The following is a 24,046-nucleotide window of genomic DNA, read 5'->3' as shown; positions in this document are numbered from 1 at the left end:
ATCAGCGAGCGGCGCGGCTTTCCAAAGGCGGGCGCGGGCGCGGGCGGGGCTTGGCTCCTAAGCGAACGGGCGCGACGTCTAGACTAGAGCCCGGCTTCTAAAATAAACAGCGGAGGGACCAGCAGCGCGCGCGCGCGCGGAGACGTCGACGGGGCGGCTCGGGACGCCTGTACGCAGCGGGATGGCCGAGCATCTCCCCGGCAGCTGTAGCAACATATACCAGCCCATTACTCAGTGGTAGGTGTCCTCCTCAGCACCACCACCTTTCCTGGAGGTGGAGGCGTCTCTTGGAAGAAGGCGCTGCCTTGCTGCTCCCGCTCGTTGCAGCAGCTGAAGGGAGAAGCCGAAGCTGTTCGGCTCTCGGAATGAGACTGGGGTGGGCGGACAGAAAGAAAGAAAGAAAGAAAGCGAGCGACCTGATGAATGACGTGTCAGGAGGAGGAAATTGGTGGATAAGTTTGTCCCTCACTCAGTGCCGGATTTACGTATAAGCTAAACAAGCTACAGCTTAGGGCCTCACTTTCTTGGGGGGCTCCAAAAAAATTTAAAGGGAAAAAACCACCTGGATGTACATTTCCAAAATAGAAGATAAAAAACAAAATAAAACCTACATACAGCAATGGTGTTTTGTTTTGTTTTGTGTTGTGTAGGCTCCTATGATGTAAGTAATGGGCCCTGCCTGCTAGCCTGCTCCCTAAAATATCACTGGTTTGCTCATTTCTGTATATAGGGTGCCTACATTTTGCATGGACTGGTTGAATGGCAACATGTGCAAATGGATTTCGATACCTATTAGGTCCATAAATTACCATATAGCATATGTTCAACACAAAAACCAGCAAGTTGTTGACAGAGGACAGCTGGACATATAAAGGGCCATATTACCTTCAGTACCTTAGGGCCTCATCAAACCTAAATCCGGCCCTGCCCCCACTCCACCCAAAAAATAAGTTTCAAGAAATTCTGCACAGTGCAGTATTACAGCTCCCTCCAGACCATTGTATTGTGCAGCTCAGAATTTGCACGCTTTGATGAGGGGTAGCATCTCTCCAGCGTCTTGGGCAAAAGTCTCTCTCCCAGCCCAACCTTGAGATGCTGTGCTCTGCCAATGAGCTTGTGGTCCTTCCCTCACAATTAATACATTTGCAAACATGGATTTCATCACAGTGTTTCCTGAAGGGGCATTTTGCTGCAAAACCTCTTAACACAATTTGCCATACGGCTCAGTGTTTCTACCAGCTTCGGAGGTGGGAAATATTTGTGCTGTTTGTTTTGGTTGTTGAGTATAAAGCCCTCAAATGGCATCCTTCAAACCTGCTTTTAATGACACAAATGCATAGTATGGGTGTCATTGTGTAATACTTTTGAATTGGACATAAGCCGAGAGCAAAAGTGTGATGTCTGAGGAAGCAACCAAAGTAGGTTTTGGTCTGGTCAGTGTCTGAATGGGAGATGCCACAAGTTCCATGATGAGGAAAAGGTGGGCTATATACATAATCACTTATTTATTAAATAGGTGTGTGTGTGTGTGTGTTTTCTATCAGGTTTGGTTAGTCTGAATTGTGTGCAGGTGAAAATAAATAAAATAAAGCATTAAAATAGCTGCAGAATATAACCAAAGTGAAACTAACAACTATGAGATATGGAGACACTGTATTCAAGCAATTAACAATTCTGTCCTTCAAAGTAAACATGGCATCCTACATCTTCTGAACATAAATAAACATAACATTTGTTTCCTATTGGTTCTTTCCTCCCCTCCAAGGATAGCAGACAATTTCTTTGTATGTGAAGGATGCAGTGTGCCACGTTGTCTGCTGTATGAAATGTATGTGGAGAACTGCAGACAGGAGGCCCAGACTCAAGTAAATCCAGCTACATTTGGAAAGGTATACACAGTGTGCTGCTGCTACCTTAAAATATTACTGGTTTCGGATGGAACTGTACCAGTTTCTGCTCCACTAGAAGCTGTGGGCTCTGGGAGCTGATTTTAGTAGAACTACTATTCATTTATTATAGAGATGCAGTGGTGTTAAATTTGTACATACTTATCAAACAAATCTTCCCTTCTGTTCAGTAATCACTTGGTATTGTATATTGTGTTGAGACTTGTGCAGGACACTCCTATTCATAATTGCTTAGTACAGCTCTCTTTCAATGGACTTAATGTGGCTTACTTCTGAGTAGATGATGTGTGCTGAGGAATGCACTGTAAAACATGTAAAATATTCCAGATAGATTGACAGAATGTGGGTGAATTACTAGCTGTTCATTTCAGGAAACACCAGGTGAGTGCATCACCTGGTGATAACTAAAAAATGGGTTGGAAATGTTCTGAGATGATATTGGAAACACACAAATATTTTACCGGTGTGACTAACTCAAAAAACTGTTCTTTTTATGTGCATTTCTTTTAAGCTTGTTCGGTTAGTGTTTCCAGACTTAGGAACCAGAAGACTGGGCACAAGGGGAAGTGCAAGGTACATTATCCTTTAATTTGTATTAATTGAAGATTTAGAAGCTATTAGAAAAGTCTACAGGTGAAACTCAAAAATTAGAATATCGTGGAAAAGTCCGTTTATGTAAGCAATTGTTTCCTTTTTTTATAAAGAATTTGTTGGTTTTTACAAAACAAAAAACAACACAACACATACACTAACACATACCAAAACCCAACCCCACAATCAAAACATGATAAACAAATATAAAACACACCAACAATTCTTCTTCTTGTTTATACAAAAAAAAAACTTTTCTAGTTCGAATCTTTACTAGGTGACTTCCCCCGTTTTCCCTCCTTTGGTTCCAATTCTAATCTACTTTAGTAACTTCTTTCCTCAAAAATTAAATCATTCAAAAATCAATACTAATCACTCCTTAACTTAAATCAACTCTATTCCAAATATAGCTTCATATTAATTAATAGTATAACTTCAAAACATAACAAATTACTTCTTATTTCAAATCATACATCTTCTTTCACTTAGACTGCTGTTAATAACAAAGAATTCAAATATCTCTTCTCTAGTTCAGAAACTTAAAATCTTAACACACCGGCTTCAGGGTACCATAATAAATCCTAATTTTAATTTATTATATTTCACCCTATCCCTTTTCTGACCATTTTCCTGTGCCTTCTCTGGGTCTCCCCACAACATTCCTCCATCTTATGCCAAAACCCTTTTTCAAAGTCCTCTTTCCTTGTAAGGCCACAGTTCCAGACAGAGTCTATAACAGTCCTTGCAGGGAACATCAGGGTACACAAATCATCACCTTGCAGCATCTCCGCTTCAAAATTCCGTTCGTCTTCTAGTTGCAGATATATGTATCTTTTCCCCATCATTCCTGGACTCTCACTCCAGGAATTGGATATAAGCCGTCTTCTAATCCTGGGTCCCTCACCCCAACAGAATTTTTCATCTTCTCCGGAGTTGCCAGAGCGTTGTACTATGTACTTCAATAATTCCCTTGAGTTCCTTGCCAAGGTTTTGTTCCATTCCAGTAATGTTCTGAATAGTCTTTGTAATGTATAAATTGTCATCCTGGGTCAGCAAAGTTAGTTTCTGGTTCAGCAATTCTAAGTTCAAAAGAATAATCCTTTGTTCGTGAGTTAATCCAGAGTCCAAGGCCAACTTGAAACGAAACCCAACATGGTAGAAGTGGGTATAAGGTATCAGATTTCAATGTTTTGCCAACTTAGTCACAGTATTTTTCCATCTCCACCACAGATTTCCGCAGACATTTTCCCTGGAGTCAGGGCGAAAAGATTACATTCTTTCCACTTTAGGAAGAAATATTTCACCAACTTGAGTCCCTCAAAGGGGATCTAATCAGCCTCACTTGTCAAAATTCGAAACATTGTATCCAACACTGCAACAGCAGCCATCAGAAACAGTTACTTTCACTCCACACAAAGGGAGATAAACAGGCTTCCTTTCCGTAGTAGCCCCCGGAGCGCCAAATACCAGTGATAAATCCAAGTTAGACGTACTCACGGCCAGTGGGCTTCTTCTTTTTTCTTTTTTGACAGGTAGAACGAACTCGCTCGTCGCGAGCGGCGGCCGCCGCTTCGCCGGACCGGTTGGGGCATGCCTCCACAGCCCAGCTCCGTAGTCCCTTCACCCCCGCTCCCCCTTTACAGGGGGAACGAGGGAAGGGTTCGGAGCCATAACGGGCTCGCCGGAGAGCCCAAGCCGCGGGACGCTCTTCCCGCGGCTTATCGGAGCCCCGCTTTGCGGTAGCGGGGCTCCTATCCCCGGCCGGCCTGGGTCGCTTCAGTAGCGAAGCGACCCACGACCGCCCGCGATGGCGTCCTCGCCGGAAGTCTCTGTAAGCAATTGTTTCCATTAGCTACTGGAGTTTAATATATGAGATAGACTCATGAAATGCAAAGCGAGATATGTCAAGCCTTTATTTGTTATAATTGTGATGATTATGGCGTACAGCTGATGAAATCCCCAAAGTTGAAATTGTTAATTTGGGGTTCTCATCAGCTGTACGCCATAATCATCACAATTACAACAAATAAAGGCTTGACGTATCTCGCTTTGCATGTCATGAGTCTTCTCATATATTAGTTTCACCTTTTAAGTTGAATTACTGAAAGAAATGAACCTTTCCATGATATTCTAATTTTTTTGAGTTTCACCTGTATAGTCAGCTGCTTATTTGTGCATTTAAGAGTTCCTGGGTACTGTAATATGGAAGGTGAACTTTCATGCAAAACCATGGTAGCAACATCTGTAAACAGTGAAATACATTCATAGAGAAATCTTCACTCCCTCCCTCTTCTGTATCTCTTTCCCTTAAATGTTCTGTGGGTGTTAAATCATTCCCCCTTCAATCCCCAAGTCTCTCTCTCTGCCCAGTTTGTTGTATTCTTTTCTTCAATCTTTGCATCTAAGATCCCTGTCTCTGTTCCTCGCTTTCCCCAGCTGTTCTCACAGTCCTTGACCTCCTGGCATCTTTTCCTTTCTGAAAACAGCACACCTGTTCTCTTCCCCTCCAGGCAATGTGTGTGCATTGCACTAAATTCATTTTTACTTTCCTTATATAGCTGCAGTTTGTTAATATTCTGCCGGTGGCAGTGGAACGCTGAATGGTGCTAATGTTCATAAATATTCTAAGATGGAACAGAAGGATCAGTCAATGCTTGTGGTTTTTAACCCACCCACCCTTCATGTGACATTATCCTATAGACAGAATTAAATTTATCACTAACCTGGCAAATCTTGAAATAGTGGGGCAGAGCTTCACATTGGAAAACATGGTGATCTTTAGAGCAGTTTTCATATGATTATCGAGAGAAACTATTTGTTTTAAGTCAAATTGCAGCCTATAAAAATCTGGCCTGTAGCTTAGTGCTTCTCAAGCATTTTGAAGTGGGACCCGCCTTTAACTTTATTTTCCTCCCTCTTCAAAACACACTGGAAGAATATCACATCAGCAGTCAACACTGCACAAGTTTATATTTTATATCCATTTTTAATGACGGTAGGTATATAGCCAATGTAGTGTCTTCCAGATGCTGTTGGTTACAACTCCCATTATCACTGACCATTGGACATGCTTCCTGGGTCTGTTTTGTTTATTTATTTCCACTTGTTAATTGCTTCCTATGAGACATCACAAAGTCATTTAATACTGGGAACATCAACAGTGAAAACATATATAAAACACAGCTCTGTATATAAAAACACTTTCAAATCCAAGATAGATGGGGACAAAACTTCCCCTTAAAAGGCTTGTTGAAAGAGGAAGGCATCAAAACGACAATACAATGGGTAGGAGGGTGGCTCAAAAGGAACCAAGAACGGCAAAAGTATTTTTATGATAGCACTGCGATGCCTCTTAGGCCATTGAAAGAGGGAGATCCAGTATGGTTTGAGTCAACAGAAGGATGGTCCCCAGCGGTGGTCACAAGAAAGTGTGATCAGCCATGTACATACCGGGTGTTACTTCATCAGGACAGGTGTATAGGCGTAATAGGTGAAGAATAAGGCCTAGGAGTGTACAAGCTGAGGAGAGAAGAGGTAAATTGATTGGGAATAGAAAGAAATGCAAAGAGATAATACTGGAGAAGGAACTGGGAGAATACCTGATACGCAAACAGATGTAAGGCAACCCAAGTATGTAACCTCATATGGCAGGTGTGTGTATATGCCTCAAAGATATGCTGTGACCTTGCATTTAATATGTGTGTTTATTATTGTAACTTTGACTTTTCCTTAACTTCAGTGTAAAAGGGAGATGTGATGTATGTGTCTTTAAGTGTGGAATCTCATGTGTACACCTGAATCCTATTAGCTGGGATACAGGTATTTTAGTTGTAATCTGTTCCCCTCCCATTCATTCATTTAGTGTTTTACTCCCTCCTCGTGGGGGATGTCGTCGCTGTGTATGATTCTTTAATAAACAATGGCTGCAGCTTAGTAAAGACTGCTTTGGCAGCGTTGTTTCCTCATTGCCGAAGTCCAGGGTTTTCTCAGAGACATTACAGTGAAAACATATAAAACATTTGACACAGCTCTGTATATAAAAACACTTTCAAATCCAAGATAGATGGGCACAAAACTTCCCCTTAAAAGGCTTGTTGAAAAAGGAAGGCATCAAAATGACAATACAATGGGTAGGAGGGTGGCTGTCTGGTACAAAACCAAATAATAGATTACACCACTCTAGAAACCCAGTTCCTATGTCCTGCAGAACAAGCGCTCCTGATGAGATGGTATCTGCAGTTGGCATTTTCCTGCAGAGAACAGTGATCAGTTGGGTTACATAAGGAGTGATAGGGTCTTTTAGGTTTCCAGGTCCCAAACTGCATAGGGAATTGTGCACCAGTACCAGCACTTTGAACTTAGCCCAGTAGGCAGTTGGCACCCAGTGTAATTCTTTCAGCAGCAGTGTAACATAATGGTGATTGTTTGCCCCAGTGAGCAGCAGCATCCCTGCATTTCAAAGCTGCAGCTTCTGGGTCAACATCAGGGGCTGCTCTGCAACTGATGGGAGTTGTATTCTAAAACATCAGAGTACATTTTGCCATCCACATTCTAGGCAGTACGTATTGGAATAGAATTTAAGCTGTGACATAAACAACACATGGGGAAACTGTCCTCCAGATGTTGTTGGAATTCATCCCTCATCATCCCCAACCAGCATTGGCCAGCAGCCAGGGAGGTTCACAGTTGTAGTCCAATAACATCTGAAACGCCACAGGTTCCCACTCTTGTCATGAATGGAAGGAGCTTATTTCTTAATGGGGTCGCCCAGTAGGAAGGGTGTGCTGTCTTGTCTGCCTGATGAAGGAAGGAAGGAAAAACCTAAGACCTGTGGAAATGGGGCAAGGAGCTTGTCATTGATTGTGCAACCCAGGCATAGGCAAAATCTGGCCCTCCAGATGTTTGCGACTAAAATTCCCATCATCCCTAGCTAACAGGACCAGTGGTCAGGGATGATGGGAATTGTAATCCCAAACATCTGGAGGGCCAGAGTTTGCCTATGCCTGGTGCAACCCAACAGGACCACATCAGGACCCACAGTTTTGGTTGCACTGGCTTTGTTGATTATCAACATGGTTGTACATGGCATATTAGGTAGTTAAAGGTGGCACAGGAGGTATCCCATTTATTTATAGATTTTTAATCTCTGACAGATATTTGCAGATCATGGCTGAGAGTTCACCACACAACTGGCCTCTTCATTAATCTCTCAAATTTGTCTGTTATTCTTCAGGTATCATTATGATGGAATACAGATAAAGAAGAGCTCGCCCTTCTATGCCTACTATTGCTATATTTTGGCTGAGAAAAGGGAGAACAGGTTTGGTTTTTAAATATGTTTCAAGACAAAATGTGGGTATGGATAGTTGAAATTGTATTTCCAGTGAATTTACACCAGTTGGTTGGGTAATGATAACCCTGGCACTTTGAGGATTGGGGGTCCCAGTTTGCTGCGTAGTTGCAACAGAAGCTGTAAAACAGTTTCCCATCAAAGTGTGGGATTAAGAGTCTCATGCTCTACCAACTGAGCTATCCCAGTGTGATCTTGTTATTCACCTCTGACAGTAAAATGTCTTGGTCCAATCCCAGGTCTAATGGGTGACATTTAGTTTTACGGTCAACAAATAAGAAAAGCCAAGGTTGCAAAGGTCAGATGGTTTAACTGAGACCGTTTAACGAAGTCCCAGGCAAGAGGGCATCAGATAGCTTTCCAGTTACTGATTCAGCTATTTGAACAGCTGAGGGATCAGAGTGGGACCCTCTTTGCTAATTAACTCAAATTATGGATGCCCATTTTTGAGCAAACGGAATATATTTGCAAGCTCTGGTTGTCAGTTATAATGTTTGAGTAGGATTCGGTTCAGCAGATTTTACTCTTAAATGTCAAAACTACTGCTGCCAAGTTCTGATTAAACTTAAAATCAGATTTGTCACACATTGATTATATATATATATATATATATATATATATATATATATATATATATATATATATATCTTCTGCAATGAGCTGCACATCGCAGTAGAAGGATGCTGATGCCTACAATAGTATATATGGATGAAGTGTGGGTTTAAAAAATTGCTTCAAAATGATCTGCTTATCTGAGTTGTGGAGCATGGAGATTCTGTCTGGAGACTAAATCATATTGTACACTCATATTACACAAGTGTGTGGTGGGAGGACAAGTTACTTGTGAAAATTCGTAGGGTTGAATCTAAATGTGTGTTTCCACTAACAGAAAGCAATTTCTGCTCTTGGAATGACTGTTTGAATTAGTGATGGATGAAAAAGGTGACCCCAAATCTGGAGGGTGAGCAATGAATTTGGGGGAAATTTAACCTGGGACATACTGGGTATGGTTTTAAATTGGGGAAATAAACTAATTTAAGATGACTTTGTCCAGATGATTTGGAGGTAATGAGTGGGGAATAATTTAAGGGGTGTTGAATTGCTTTGGAGGATAATGTACTGAAAAATTAATGGGGGATAAATGAATTGAAGAGAAATTAGTTTGGTGTGAATTGCAGTGGAGTGCAAATTCAATGAAAAAATTTACCTGGGCTGATTAGGGTGGAAAATTAGTTGTCTTGCCTACTGTGATGTTTCTACATATAAATTAGCATAGGCATATTTGTTCCTGTGACCCTATGCAGTTTTAAGTATGTAGCCAGGCACCTGCAAGGTGTTTTATGAAAGTCAGCAAACGGATTAAAATACCAGTCTTAAGAATTTCATATCATTTATTCATTAATTAAATTTCTTTCTTACCCTTCCTCCCAAAGGAGCCCGGGGCAGCCAAAAAAACAGACAGCATCCATCACAATGAAATAATACCATTAAAATGTAGCAAAATAAAAAATGAGCATATAGCCTCGGGTGACCTGTGGAAAAATAACTTTAACCATGATGGGGATGTGCAGTGTAACCTGACATGACTCACAGCTGGTTACTGGTTCCATCCATTTTCCTTGTTGGGGTAGGCATCGCAATATAACATCCACTCAATTTAGGGCCCCTCCATATGTTGTTTTTATTGTGAATTCATGATTCTTCATGCTCACGATGCTATTGGAGTGGTTACAAATGGGCCCACTTTCAGAAGTGTTTGTGCCTGCAAAGATCTCGGGGTTCAGTTGACAGACTGCTTTGTCTCCAGTCCAGTGCACATCGCATACTTGCTACTGAAATCCCAAATCTTTTAAAGCCACAAATGTCTCAGTTTATTTTTTTGTCCCACTCTTGTTGTGCTATAGTGCAAGAGTCCCTTTCCGTTTGGCAGCGATCACAGCTCAGTCACAAGGCCGAAGCCATTCCTGCCTCACAAACAGGCCGCATCCCTGGTTTGGAGAAAGAAATCCGGAAAGGATTTATATGGGAAGACACAAATATGCATTGGGAAGCAACAAAGGGGTCCCTCCAGGCTGGTGATTTATTGTGGCTGTATTCTTCTGCAAGCTGTTCTTGACAAAATAATAAGCGGAGCAAGGCATGCCATGTAACATAAACAGAGGAACAGCAAGAGGGTTGTTGCCACTTGCCAGCACCTGCCACCTGAGGCGGTTGCCTCACTTTGCCTATGATAGGGTGGGCTTTGCCTGTTTCCAAAAGCCCCCAGTATGGTATGGTGGAAGGTTGTGTGTGTGTGTGTGCTGACAGGGAAGAAGCAGCCAGTGGGTCTTGGGGATGCATGTGAGGGAATGTGGGTGACGGAAGGAATCACGGAGTCCACTACTGGCACATGCCCTCACAGTGACTTCGGAGGTGAAGCGTGGTGTGGGCATGCTCCTCTAGCTTTCTAGCCTGAAAGGCACCTCCTCAGACTCAGGAGGAAACTAACAAAACACGTCACACAAATTTCCTCACACAAGGCAGCAGGGAGAGGCCATTGTAGGGTGATCACTGGGCCCAGAGGGCATGCTCTCTGTGAGCCCTGCTTCCTCATCCCTACTTGTAAAAGCGTGGTCCTTTCCCCATCTCTTTAGTTCTCTCATTCTACTCAGACTGTAAGCACTTTGAGGCAAAAAAAAAATATGGTTTGTTATGTTCAGTTCTCTAGGATATTCTGAGCACCATCGGGGTGGATGTTTGCTAGTATTCTGCGACTGCATATGGCAAGCTTCAAGCAGGCGCTCACGTTTAGGGTGCTGACATCACCGAACAGAGGGGTGAGCTCTCCTGCTTCCCTGTTTCTAGGCAGCAGCTGCAGCCACGAGGCCATGCGTACAGCTCGATTGGCTCTTGAGGAGGAGTAGGGATGAACAGGATGGCAGCCTGAGAGCTGACAAGCTGTGCCAGCCAGCCTATTGAAAGAGAGAGCACCATCCATGCATGTTGCTATAGTAGCAACAGTCGACTGGGCTGAGTGCTCCTCCCAGAGAAGCAGGGGCTGGGAATTCTCAGGAAATGTATTACTACACTCCCGGCAGTTTATCCTAGAATTCAAGTCGTGCTGCTCCAAGGCCTTATTAAAAAGAAAGAAAGAAAGCAAAGTCCCAGTCTTGAAAACCTTTGTGGTTTTTTCAAGAAATGTTGCCCGCAAAGCAACTTATACCCAGCTTGCCAGGTGTGCCAACTTGAATAAAATAGGGGGGCAGGTAAGCGGCACACGAACACCATTGAAATGCAGTGCCCATCAACTTGGGGGGGGGCTCAAATATTTTATTGAGGGGTCCGAAGGAACCTCGGCCCCTATGTGCTGGCTCCTATGCAGTTTGAACAACCTATTACCCAGCGCTATTTTTCTAGAAAAAGAGGTGCCAGAACTCACCAGGAACAACTCGCTTGTTCTCGTATAATGGCAATTGCCCCCACCTGAGAGGGGCCAGAACTGAATTCTGGTGAGCTCTAGCTGCAAAAAAAAGCCATGGTATTATCCACCAAGCTGAATACAGCCTGCTGGTTATGTATGGCAGCCCAATGGAAGCTGCTGTTTGCTGGCACTGCAAAAATGGGATGGTGGTTAAAAACTTGGCAGGCTGTAATAGAGGAGTACTGGAGTGCCTTTGTTGCCAGTTGTGTGGGCCTTCTTTAAGACTGATTGATTACGGCCAGATTTGTTTTCTTTTTTTGTTTCTTGCTTAAATAATTCTTGCTGCATCGAAAACTACTTGGGGGCCAAGCATAATAAATCTTAACACCTCTGGCCTTTGCTACCCTTTGGAACTGTTCCCTCAAGTTCTTAGAAGTTCACAGTAAGCCAGGGATCAGAAACCTGTGTGCTTAGAGTCCCAACCTCTATCAGCCCCAAACAGGATGGCTTCTTAATGGTCAGGCATGGTGGTAATTGTAGTAGCAAGCCGAAAAAGCTCATGCCCTCCCAACGTTTCACCAAATAAATAAACACACACACACACACACACACACACACACACACACACATGTCTGTTTTCATAGCATGGATCACTCACTTCCACTGTACATTTCTACATGTTACAGCAACATTCATTTGTTCTGTAGCAGACCCCTCCTCTGCTAGCTTAAAAGCCAAGTGGGCGACTTTTCTTTTTGTTAACGTTGAACAACGAAACCATAACCCTCGTGCTACAATGCTAACTTGCTTTGGGAGCTGCGGTGTGTGAAATGGTAGAGCTGCGTTTAGTGCCATGGTATCCAACTAAACAGTTCTGCTAGCACAAACACTTTGGGTTGTACAGTGACACTCACTCTCCTCTCTCTGTGTGCCCCCATGTACCCTCTCAGTAAATTCTGGATGTTCCCCCAACTCAGACATAGGGGACACATGAGGAGAAGAGAGGGAAGTAAAGTTCTATTGCTCAGTCCAAAGTCTTTGTGTTACTGGAACTGTTTGGTTGGCTATCACCCTGTGCTTATGCCATTTATATGAATGTGCTCCAGACAAGATGGAACCACCATCCCACAGACCTCTGAGTTATAAATAGCTGAATCCTGAAGGATGACAGCTCTAGCACACTAACAAATGTTAACAAGGCATTTCCCTAAGGCAAAGATAGGGGGAGGATTTACTGTTTGATAGGAACTAGAAAATAGAGGCTGTCCTTGGCGAGTAGACACCCAGGGCCAAGGTTAACCTGGCAAAACCCATGCATGAAGCTCAGAGGATAGGTGCCACCACTTCTGTGGTCCTTTTTAGATGCTTTAAATTGTTTTAAAGTATTTTAAAATACATATTTGTTTCATTTTTAATTACCTTGTTTATCAGGAACAACAACAACAACAACAACAACAACAACAACAACCACCACCACCACCACCACCACCACCACCACCCATCTGGCTCTGTTTCACCAGGGATGTGTTTGCCATGTGGGGAAGAACAGCAAACATAAATTTAATAGACAATAAATAAAATAATATGTCAGCAGCAAGCTCTTAATCTGGTGAACTAGCTAAGAGGCAGCCACTGCAGCATGGATGAAATAGCTAAGTGCTCCTCTCAGCATCCTAGCTGCCAAATTCAGCCCTAGCTGCAGCTTCTGGACCAGGTGCAAAGGCAGCCCCACAGACAGTACATGCCAGCCATCTAATTGTGAGGTTGCCAATGGCCAAGCCACCCATGTTAAGGAAAGAGCATAGCTGTCATATCAGCTGAAGATGGTAATAGGCACTCCTTGCCACTGAGATCTCCTTGGCCTCTAGTGGCAAAGATGATTGCAGGAGCACCCTCCGAATTATGTACCTGTTCCTTCAGAAGGAGTGCAACCCTGCCCAAAACTGGCAAACAACCTAATTCCTGAACCCAGGAACCACTTGTTCCCAAGGATTCAGAGAGATTCTTAGCCCATCACAACACCCAGGCATTGGTTCATACACTTGCAACCTCTCCTGATTCAGACATTGTAGAGAAATAGTTAACCAAACAGAGCTGTTTCAAAGTAGGTTTTGTTGTTGTCTGTCCTACCACAGTGGGGAGGTTTGCGGTTTTGAGAATGCGGCAAGTTATCAGAACAGTGGCTGCAGAAAAGAGACAGTGAGTATTTGTTCAAGCAGATTTAATATGAGGTGGCTATGAGCCAAGGACTGTTAAAACATCCGTCTGTGATGGATCAGTGAAACGCAACCTGCCGAAAATGCTTTTTTAAAAGCATTTTTCTTCCTGGCTATGATTCTGCTGTAGGAAGTTAGCAGGAGCCGTGGCACTGAATCAGTAAGCACATACCTAATTAAATCCTGTATGCGAGAGACTTTTAAGTGTGGTGACCCATTTCTTTGCTTGCTTCCTGGTAGGATCATTATTGTACCTCAGTTCATGTACTCTGCTGTGTTAGTCGATCTCGGGGGAGATTCTGCTGCTACCTTTAAGTACACAGCTGCATCACTTGTGAAACAGAATCATAGAACCAAATACAAGAGTGTGACTTGCTGCTCATACCTTTTTAAAGGCAAAGTCAGGCGTAACAATTTTAGAGCCGTAGGTTCACTCTGAAACTGCCTCTTCTGCGTTCAGTCCAGTTGTCTCTTTTCCACTCCATGATGGAATTTGGGGTGGGGTAGGGGATAGATTTGCAAGTTTGAAACAGAAGCTGGCTGTGCGCAGTGCTGATTGACTGCCCCACATCATGTTCCCAAGAAACCTTTTAGTTCGAGCCCTGGAGCAGTTTAGCAAAGGAACAAGCAGGAGCTCTGTATAGGCAAGCCATACATGGGTGTGCACTTCACAACTGACAGTGATGCCCATGTATTTTGTGTAAGAGTTGGCTAAGGCTAATGGGAATGCGAGTTGGATTACTGGATAGGAGTGGCTCTGGAAACACTGTGTAAAAACACGCTGACAGTCCAATCCACCCAAAAATCCTTCATGTCAAGGTTGCCCCAGATCGATGTGGCTGTTGCAAATACACACCAATGCCAATCAATAAAGGACCCCACTCTGTTGTTCCCAATGTTGTGCCACCCAGTAGTAATAAACATAGTTGTAAGTGTGTGTTGTAAACTTAATAAACTGTTATCGTTTTGCAGAAGGACCAAGAAGCAGTTGGATATCCACTTCCTGAATTCAGGAGATTTTCTTCATGGGAGCAGGAGCTAGAAAAGAAATATTCCTGTAAAATGGTATGTTTGATAGCATAACAACCCTTCCAGAGTTGAGATCAAATCAAGTGATGAGACCCTGTTGTGGCTACTGCCACCAAGGACAGCAATATTGTAAGAAGCAGTGACTTACTGGTGGTAGCCCTCATATTGTGGAAATTATCCCAAAGGGAAACCTGCACCCTTGTCCCTTTAAGGTTGACAAGTAAGATCTTCTATTTTATTATCCCAAACCTCTGAGTTGCAGTGGTCTGCTTCTGATTATTGAGAATAGATTTTTGTATGATATTGTTCACCTGTTTGGGCCTGTTTGGTTGTAGATTGTTGCATGGTGCTTTGAGGACTGAATAAATGGAGCCATTATGAATTCTTGACCATGGTGCTTTCATGTCGCCTCGTTCTGTATATATTCCAGGTTTCTTTATTTGCTGATGCATATTGCACCCACTGCCAGGAAGTGTTGCAGAATGTAAAAAACAAGGATCTTGACCAGGTAGGTGTGATGTTTGTGTTAGGTCTCTGTGTAAGCTTACAGCTCTTCCTTCCTTTGGATCAGCCCATTCCATGTTTATTTGATAGGAAGTTCCACATACCGGTAATAACTCTGGCTGTATTTAGGCCAAAGGTGATGTGAGGTTAAATATGTCTTTGCCCTTAGCATATAGGTTTGTTTTAGTTTTTAAAATGCAAATATCAGTTGATGAGAGAGGCTGATAATTATCAGGGTTGCAGGAGGCAGGGAAGAGGAATTCAACTCTTTCTTTCCATGCTGTGGTCCTGAAGAAAACACCTACTCTCAAAGAGGCTTGGGCCGCTCTGACTACTGTGGGAGCAGAATGCTGGAATAGGTGGGCCTTTGGTCTGATCCAGTAGGGTTCTCATGTTCTTAAGATGCTATTTGCTTTGAGTGGGGGATACCTTTGCTCCCAAGGAAACATGCATATATATAAGATCGTAGCCATTAATGGAACTTCCTCCTTCCCATCAATCTCATTACTCCAACTACTTTATCCTAATTCTGTGCTTGATTATGATGATTTACAGGCAGGCAAAATGAACAGACCCTGACCTATCCCCCCCCCCCAGATTTCATTGCTAATATTATTAGCCTACTAGATTCCTGAGACTTTTATTTTGCCTCCCTTTTGGAAACAATGGGGATCACTACCGATATTTTACTTGTCTTCTAGGCCAGTTGCACTGTGACATTTTTTTTAAAGCCAAACATGAGTAGAGCAAGTCTTCCTCTACCTCCCCCCCCCTGCCAGCCCACCACCATTATGTGGAGATGCATGTTCAGGAGCAGTGTAGCTGTTGCATTAGGGGAAGGAAGCATTCCAGGGGATTTCCAACATCCGGGAAGGTGGCAGCAGCAGCACATGGTGGGTTCTGGGCTGAGCAAATGTCCTTAATCTTCTTTTCCCGACAATGAATGACTTCAGTGTTGCAGTGAAAATTCACTAAGTATGCGCTCCTTTAGGTGGAAGAGCTCTTCACTTCTTTCTGGAAGTCTCTGAAGCCTGACGCAATAACGTTCATGTCCCAGGCAGATGTTTGCCAGCTGTTTCAGTGCTATGACAGACAGCTCTTCCAGGTACCACTTTTCATATATTAGACCAGAGGTTCCCAAACTTTGAGTCAAACCTTCTTTGGAAGAAGTGGGGCAGAAGTATGCAGATTAAAAAAAAGTTCTTCAACCAGGTGCGCATTTCCTTGCTTCTGCAGCTAATACATGTATGGCTTGAATGTCCCCTGGTTGACAGAGAAACCTTGTATATTCATACATGTTATTTTCACTAACATCTTTATTTATAATACATGCATATATATTTTTTTTGGTAAACATTGTGTGGTTAGAGAACTTCATTGCAAAATTCAGATAAGTGTAGATTTCTAAGGAAAGGTGTGTTTTGGTTTGCATATTGTTTCAGAAGGTGCTGATTTGATAGATTCAGCTTTAAATGCAAAATGGATTCTCGTCCAACCCTAGTTACAGCAAGGAACCACACTTCTCCAAGTTTGTAATGCAGGACTGCGGCTTGCTCTAAAGTTAAAGTTTTTCCTCTTGCACGTTAAAAGGGGGAGGGGAGAAGAGTTGGGGGTCACTGTGGTCATTTCTAATCTTGTAAACCTAAACCAGGCATGCCCAAAGTTTGTTTCGGGGGCTTAATGCCTAATCCGCTGGAATTATATTAATCATTTTCGGGGGGAGGTGTCCTAAAAAACGCTCAACAACTTCAATCCTTAAAAAAGGACTTTGATTGGGCCTTTTGTCGGCCTCACGGCCCTTCACTTCATCAAATCTGGCCCTCTTTGAAAAAAGTTTGGACACCACTGGCCTAAACCATGGTTTAAGTAATTGTCTGAACTGGGTCTCTTCAGTGGTTTGGAACGATCTGTTGGGAAATAAGCTGTTTTCATGTTGTGTTCATTGCATTTGCCTTTGGGTAAGAACTATCCAATACTGTTTAGGAAATGGAGAAGATTCTGCTTCATGATTTTCTGGAAGATGTCTCTATACAGTACCTCAAACTGGTCAGATTATTCAGCAAAAATATTAAAAGCTGGCTGCTTGCAACTATGGAAGACTTCCCGCCGTTGTTGGGTGCCTCTAAAATCAAAGGTATGTTCAAGTATTGTGGACTTGATAAGCACGGTTGATACTGAAAAATGTGAACTTGAAAAGCAGGGTCAATATTCATAGATAGGAGCTGTTCAAACTGTTTAGTAATGCAAGGCTGTAACACAAGTCGTTTAGAATTAAGTGGTGGTGAATCATGATCATTTGTTTCTTTCCTCTCAGAGGTGACTTTGTTTATAAAAAGACTTCGGAGGAAGACTTACCTTGCTAACATGGCAAAGGTATGTATCCCAAAGGTGAAAGCTGAAGTCAGTCGCAACGAATTAACTAACAAAAACGTTCTGTAGGATGGATCAGTCACAGGCCTATGTTTAAAGTTGTGTTGTGTTGCTGGACGTGATGCAGTTACGAGATGCTGCCTCCTTCTGGACAGAATGTGGGGTGGGTGGGGGACTTGGGCAGGTTGGTGGGGAAAGTAAGCTGTAATGCACTACGAAAATCATTTCTCCTGTGTTCATTGCAGAGTACCAAAGCATCATCAACACTGCCACCGTAGAACCCCTCCAAGCCCCAATTCTGGTTCAATGCTAATAATAATAGTGACTGTATTACCAGTTATTAATTGATCATGATAATGGTGATGATATTGTGTGTTATGAGGAGGTGAGAGGGCATAGCTGTCAACTTTTTTAGAGATTTCAAAGTGCCTACGTGCAGCTGGCCACCTATGTCAATTAACTGTTGGCTGAAAGCCAAGATCTGCTCTCTCTCCAGACCCTTAGCAACAACTTGTGATTGGTTAAGGAGTTCCTAAAGAATGAGCTCTGTGTGAGAGCTGTGTGATGGTGTGGTGTTTTGTAGTTTTGGTTAATGAAGGTTGAGAGAGAGAGGAGAGAGGTTTTACTTTTGTTTCTTTTATTTCCAAAGTCTGTACATAGTAACTTATGGATACTACCGGTAGTTGCTTCAATAAATACTGTATATAGTTATCCAAGTGAGTTGCTGAGTTCCTGCGTTGTGCTGCCCAGTCAATGCTCTACAGCCAGAAGCTTCCAGAAAACCTGCATTCTCTCTGCTGTGTCCAGGACTACGTTATTTTCCTGACACTAAATCTTAAGAAACTTTTCCCTTCTTTAAAGGAAAATTCCATTATTCTGAATAGGATTCCTCGCCAGAAAAGGGAAAAGTTGACAGCTATGGTGAGAGGGATCATCAGCAATCTGATAAGCCTGGGTTGTATCCAGTGTTAGTTATACTGAGATTAAACCCATTGAAAGTGAGTGGGGTTATTGGTTTTGGTTTTGGTTTTCCCCAAGACATAAATGACGGGCACTTTTTCTCTCTTTATTTACAGACCATGAGAATAGTCTTGAACAACAGCAGGAGAGTCAATGTTCTGAAATCGGACATGAACGCAATCATTACTCAGGAGTTTTCGGACATTCTTGGAAGCTCGCTGCAAATGGCATTTAGAAATGTGGATGAAATTGAAAGTGGCACAGAGCTGAAATGTAGCAGCACAGGCTCTTACTATTTTCCTATTTGATGGAGTGTTTTGTTCACTTTTTCTGCTAGAATTTGATAGAGAACCTCTCCCTTTTTCCTTGATACAAAATGTTTTTCTTAAGTGGATATCACATGAGGATTATTTCACAGGTTGTTCTTAGTTTCAAATGTGGATGTCCTTCTTTGAAATTCTTTTGTGACGTTTGGTTTGGTTTGGACCTTTTGTTGAAGTTTTATATGACTAATAAGGTTTCTCTTCATATTAATTACAGTGGGCATGGCTGTGATGAAAGGAAGTTAGCACTTGGGAGAACTTCCTGTGCAAATTAGGGCAATTTGCATCAGAAAGTTTTCTGTTTGCTCTGGAAAGTTTTCTCATGCCCTAGAAAGTGCTTGTGTTCATTTTACCTGTATTTAGTGATTATTATTTTTTTGAAACTGACAAGCTTGCCCTAATACTGTGTTTGCATTTGGCATTGTTACTAAGGAACTTATGAAATAGGAAAACATTCGTGCCACACCACTGTTGAAATTATATGTTGCTACTTGAACTAACACCCTTTGTTGTACACTAATATCAGAAGACCTAATTGATCAAAGTAGATAATATTTATGGCAAAGCTTCTTGTTGTATGTGAATGGGGAAGTCATAATTTTATCAGTGGACACAAAGCATGTGTGTCTTGAACAACTGTAACCTTAGTACAGAGATGCAGTCCTACACATCAAAGTGTCATATGATGCAGTCCTATGCATCAAAGAATAACATTTTCATTGATTAAGCTTTCATGGTTTCCCTGCCTTACATTTTCATGTGACAACAGTTGACATGGTCCAGCCCAAGCTGGATTCAGTAGGAATACTAAGTTGATTCTCAATCTCATTCAAATGAATTGAACATAAAAAATGTTGAATTTCGGCTGCTCTGTGCTCAGTATTTTTCACGTATAAGAACAAACACACATTGATTGACTAATGCCCTAGCTTTCTGTAGAAGCTGCAGTGAAGTTTGGAATCAACAGGCTGTAAAAAACAAGATCCTATTTAACTAGAAGCAAATAAGAAAACATATTGTCTTCATATTATTAATAGTTGTTTTTAATATGTTTTGTCTCTGTTAAGTATAAAGAGATTTAAACTAAGGAACAGCCTTGAGCCATCTATGAGCCAGAGCATATTCACTTGTTTTATAGGCTTGAATAATCTGATGTCTTCACTGGACACTTCGACAGATATTAGGGCTTTGCTAAATTGTTTGTCCTCGGACCTTGAGGCTTTCGTGATTCAGGTACAAAATTAGGCGGGTCTTAGAGATACTGTGTTTATTTCACACGGGGGATGGTGATGCTCCTAAAATGAAGCTGGTGTGTGTGCATTTATATGAGAGAAAGGTGAAGGAGGGAGAATAGGGTGACCCTGCTCACTACCAGCTCTGGACTTGTCCACTTTGCCCTCCTCCCAGTGTCAATTTGGCTCTGCCCACTGCTGGCATGAGGTCCCTGGCAAGTTGATTAGCAGAAATATAGCCCTTGGTCTGGAGAAGGTCATGCCATCCCCGCTGCATACTTTGTACAATGACACACACACACACACGAGAAGTTTCTACACTAGTTGAAAGTAGTTGAACTGAAATATTTGTGTGCTTGGAGTGTGGGTGAGGATCAATAAAGTGCACGCTAAATAGAGGGACCTTTCAGTATGATATCAAACGCATAAATGCAGGTGTACGTTCAACCCTGTTCCCAAAGTCTCACTCGCTAAAGCAGCTCCTATTTTTCTATAAGCACACCCTGATGGTATGCCAGAAACCACTAGACAACTGTCCCATGTCTGAAGAAATTTATCCATAGTGGAAGAAAAGTACTACATTTTTATCCCAACTTTCTTCCACTGGCAGAGTTCCCAAACTCCTAATCATATCAAAAATGAGCTCACTGGAGTTTAGTGGGACTTGACTCTCAGAGAGGCTGGTTTAGGTTTGAAGCATTTGTCTATGCCGTCTTTGGGGCCATGTTGCAATGAAATGTCTTTGTGTGACTCTTTGCAGCCAAGCAAGAATCAAGAAGAGTTCAGAAAGCTCGCTGCTAATTTCCAGCTGAGGTGGAACTTCCTCTTGACATCTGTCAGCAAGGCAATGACCCTCTGTCACACTGAGAGCTTTGGTCAGTGATGTCCTGCGATGGTCTTTTGTAGGTCTTCTGCTGTAAAACATATTTGATGGTCAAGAACTTGGGATCTTGAACAAGGAGCCTTAAGCCATGAGGGCGGGGCTCTTATCTAATGAGCCACCTACCTCAGTGTGTGCTTATGACTTGCGTCCTTGAGGCCCACGATGGAAGAGGAGTCTGCTTTCAGGTGGGGAGGGGGCCTTCATATTGCAAAAGGGCTGTGGTGATATTGCAAACAGATTGTTGAGGGGGTGTTTTTTGGCCGATCGGATTTCCCCCAGAAAGTGTAAATCCAGATTAAATGAGGAGGGTTGGCATTTGGATAGCAGCTATGTCATGTGGAGGCTTCAAAAAAAAGCTTGCATGCGTCATAAGCACGGATCCCACAACAAATACCCCCTCTTTATGCCATGCAATTAAGAACAACATGGCTTCCTCAGAGTCAGGCATGGCATGAATCAGCCTGCCATTCTTAGAACCTCAATTTTTGCCCTTAATGCTGATCCTACCATTAGGCAAGCAGATGTGAGGAGGGCATTGTGTTGGCAGCAGTGATGCTTGCTTGTTGCTGGCCTGGGCAGGCTTCTTGCCTGTTCTGCCTAACCACGTTTCCCCAAAGTAAATTGATGCATTGTTGGGAAAGTCTACTAACTGAACAAAGGGAGGCAGACAACCCATGCCATTCAATCCAGCAGGCGTTGTACATTGCTCTGTGCACATGACGGATGGTGCACATACTGTAAATGCCTGAAAAACCACCTGCATCCCTACAGACCCTCTTGGTAGCTCTATGGGGAAAAGAATAAAATGTTATAACAAAACGAAACACCCCAACCACTTTGTCCTGGTGCAAACTTGTGCAGTCTTCATTTGAAGTTCCTTTGCTACAGGATGACCACTTTAAAATCAGTTAAAGTCACTTTTGGTGCTTCCAGGCAGAGATGTTTGTAGGTGTTGGGGCACTTTGAATCCATACAACAATCACCAGCAAAACAAAGGGAGGTTTGTTGCCAGTTCCTTTACTGCCCTCTGGAAATACAAATAGAGCCAGCAACTCCTCACCTGTTACAATGGTGCTGATAAAGTAGGTTTTCCGAAATGTACTTCCTCTCTAACTACATCTTGATTTCATCCAGAGCTGTGGGACTCACCCAGCAGCTCCTCACCAGGGAGCAGCGAAGAGGGGGAAAGATGTTGTGCAAACCATGCCGTTGTAACCGCTTCCTTTGCAGGAGCTGCTTGGGGAAACGTAGTGGGAGAAATGGCTCTGTAGTTCTGTTCTTTGCAACTGCAAAAGTTTCCATGTACTTTTGTATGTAAAGGACAACATAGTATGAGTATGAGGTCACTGGCTGAATTTTAGAGTTGAGTGCCGTCTCCCCGTTCCTACCTCAATGCTAGCCAATTCACTACCTTTGCCTTTTCATCTGACTAGGAAGGTTAATAGATGGCTCCACAATTTATCCCATCTGTTTTTATTTTATTTTTAAAACCTAGGCTCCTGGCATTTGTTCAATTTGCTTCTGCTTGAATATGTTATTCACATACTTCAAACCCATGTGGAGGAGGAAGGAGATGGGGCTCTGTTGACGACGGCACAGGATACCTTGGCTCTTCAACCAGTCTGTCTTCTGGATGATTTTGCTGCTGAACAGCCTGATGCCGGGGAGGCAACACCAACTCGAATCATTCTGACCCAGAGTCAAAGGGACATTAACTTAAGTAGCATTATTCTGAAGGTCCTCAGCTGCCTAGTAGATGCTGACACAGGCAACAAGGTAAAACCCAGTTCTTCGTATTTGCTTCTGAATGAGAAGTGGAAAATCAGATGGTTGGAAATGGATGCATGCTTGAGGCTCTATTTGTGCTTGTGATATCTGTGAACAACATCAAAAGGTATTCCCAGCAGCTATGATCAACAGTAGGTGAATTTCATTTCAGCTTTGAAGTAGGCCACCCTGGTAGGCTTTATATCACACCATGAGGAACTTCTGGCGTTCCATCATCCCTGGTCATTGGCCATGATGGCTGGGGATGTTGGGAGTTGATGTCGAATAGAGGTTCCTCTGGATTCAAGTATTCAGATTACTACTTTCTGCCAATAAACCCTTCTGTCTGCTATAGTCCTTTGGAGGCTTCTGACTGTGTGAAAGCTCTGAAGGTTCTCCAGCTTTTATAAGCAGCAAAAAGACTGGTTTTAGGAGGACTAAGACATACTGCCCCGCTGCTCTTGGGTGTTATCTGCCTTGCTTTTGCTCTGGACACTTCCATTTCAAAGTTTTTTCAGGAGAGAAAGAGAGAGAATAAACAGAATTGTGTTTATGGGCTCGTCTAGACTTCATTTTGTGCTGCGTTTATAGGCACAAGTCTGTGCATTAAAGCTCAGTGTCTAAGCTGTGGAAAACCAGAATTGCCTTTTTTCTGATTCAGCATTAATGAATGGAAAGTGCCACTAGGGAAAGTGGCAGGGCGAAAAAGGCACGTTTGGACGCAGAGCTTTAAAACACTGACCTGTGACTACTGTGAGCACGGGGGGGGGGGGGGGGGAGAAAAGTGATAGTAAGCCCTGAGTCAAAGGAAGACCACAATTCTGTCTTCCCACAGCAATGATAGTGATAATTGCATCTTCCTTCCTTTTTTTAATGTGCAGCTTATCCAGGTAGTTCTGGAAGACAAAGCATCTAAATGTTCGGTTAAAGTGAATCTTCCTGTTGGACAGGAAGCACTTGTTACTCTAAAAGATGGGCAGAAATTTATCATTCATACCTCTGACCCGCAAGAAGACTGCAGCAGTGCTTGGGAGGAAACGAAGCAGATCTGAAAGACTGTTTGACGACCATCTGCAAAAAAAAAAAGTGTTTTGTACATAGTTGATTTGAACATAGATTTCGCACAGCCTCAGTGTATATTCTGTGGAAGTAAGTAGTTTTTATGAAGAGCATGCATACATTTTTTAAATTGTGTTATTTTTCTGATGTATTTTAGCTGCCTAGCGTGCATAGTTAATGAAATTTTCCCCTCCTTGGTGTCTTACGTTCTATAGCTGTCATATGAAGTAACACTAACAATTTTGTTAAATGTAGTAAATAAATTTCAGGTGACATTTCCACTTCAGTTGCAATTGTAATGCTGAAAGATGCAAACCAGTGACAATACATGTATTGGTTTGAGCCCCATAATGTTAATACATACAGCACCATGACTGTACATGGCATTTTACAGTATAAATCATTCCTCCCACCCACTCCCACAAGAAACCCTGTTCCATGGAGCTTGCAATCTA

The 24,046-nt window shown here is 42.6% G+C and overlaps 1 protein-coding gene across 2 annotated transcripts; it reads left to right on the top strand.

Annotated features, from left to right (window-relative positions):
* The first annotated feature begins 125 nt into the window (after positions 1–125).
* On the top strand, positions 126–23,618 carry RFX8 (RFX family member 8, lacking RFX DNA binding domain). Of its 2 annotated transcripts, none has more exons than XM_033147604.1 (15): positions 126–237; positions 1,766–1,889; positions 2,419–2,480; positions 7,732–7,818; positions 13,384–13,447; positions 14,437–14,529; positions 14,924–15,001; positions 15,989–16,102; positions 16,981–17,131; positions 17,312–17,370; positions 18,444–18,600; positions 19,789–19,883; positions 20,643–20,757; positions 22,261–22,541; positions 23,414–23,618. In XM_033147604.1, the coding sequence occupies exons 1-15, from the start codon at positions 182–184 to the stop codon at positions 23,582–23,584; spliced, it is 1,707 nt and encodes a 568-aa protein (XP_033003495.1). In that variant the 5' UTR covers positions 126–181; the 3' UTR covers positions 23,585–23,618. The 2 variants fall into 2 exon arrangements, with proteins under 2 accessions (XP_033003495.1, XP_033003497.1); XM_033147606.1 differs by lacking the exon at positions 126–237 and adding an exon at positions 406–448.
* Positions 23,619–24,046: the final 428 nt, after the last annotated feature.

Source organism: Lacerta agilis, chromosome 4 (genome assembly GCF_009819535.1).
Source record: "Lacerta agilis isolate rLacAgi1 chromosome 4, rLacAgi1.pri, whole genome shotgun sequence".
In the NCBI taxonomy this organism is placed as follows: domain Eukaryota; kingdom Metazoa; phylum Chordata; class Lepidosauria; order Squamata; family Lacertidae; genus Lacerta; species Lacerta agilis.
The sequence above is the reverse complement of the archived record's forward strand: the minus strand, read 5'-3'. Positions and strand labels throughout refer to the sequence as shown.

What these genes read in the sequence shown, in the direction of transcription:
- RFX8 (XM_033147604.1), top strand. Translation starts at nt 182, where the DNA reads ATGGCCGAGCATCTCCCCGGCAGCTGTAGCAACATATACCAGCCCATT. An exon ending in AGAAATATTCCTGTAAAATG is followed by an intron (nt 14,530 to 14,923) that starts GTATGTTTGATA and finishes TATATATTCCAG; the next exon opens with GTTTCTTTATTTGCTGATGC. An exon ending in ATGCTGACACAGGCAACAAG is followed by an intron (nt 22,542 to 23,413) that starts GTAAAACCCAGT and finishes TTTAATGTGCAG; the next exon opens with CTTATCCAGGTAGTTCTGGA.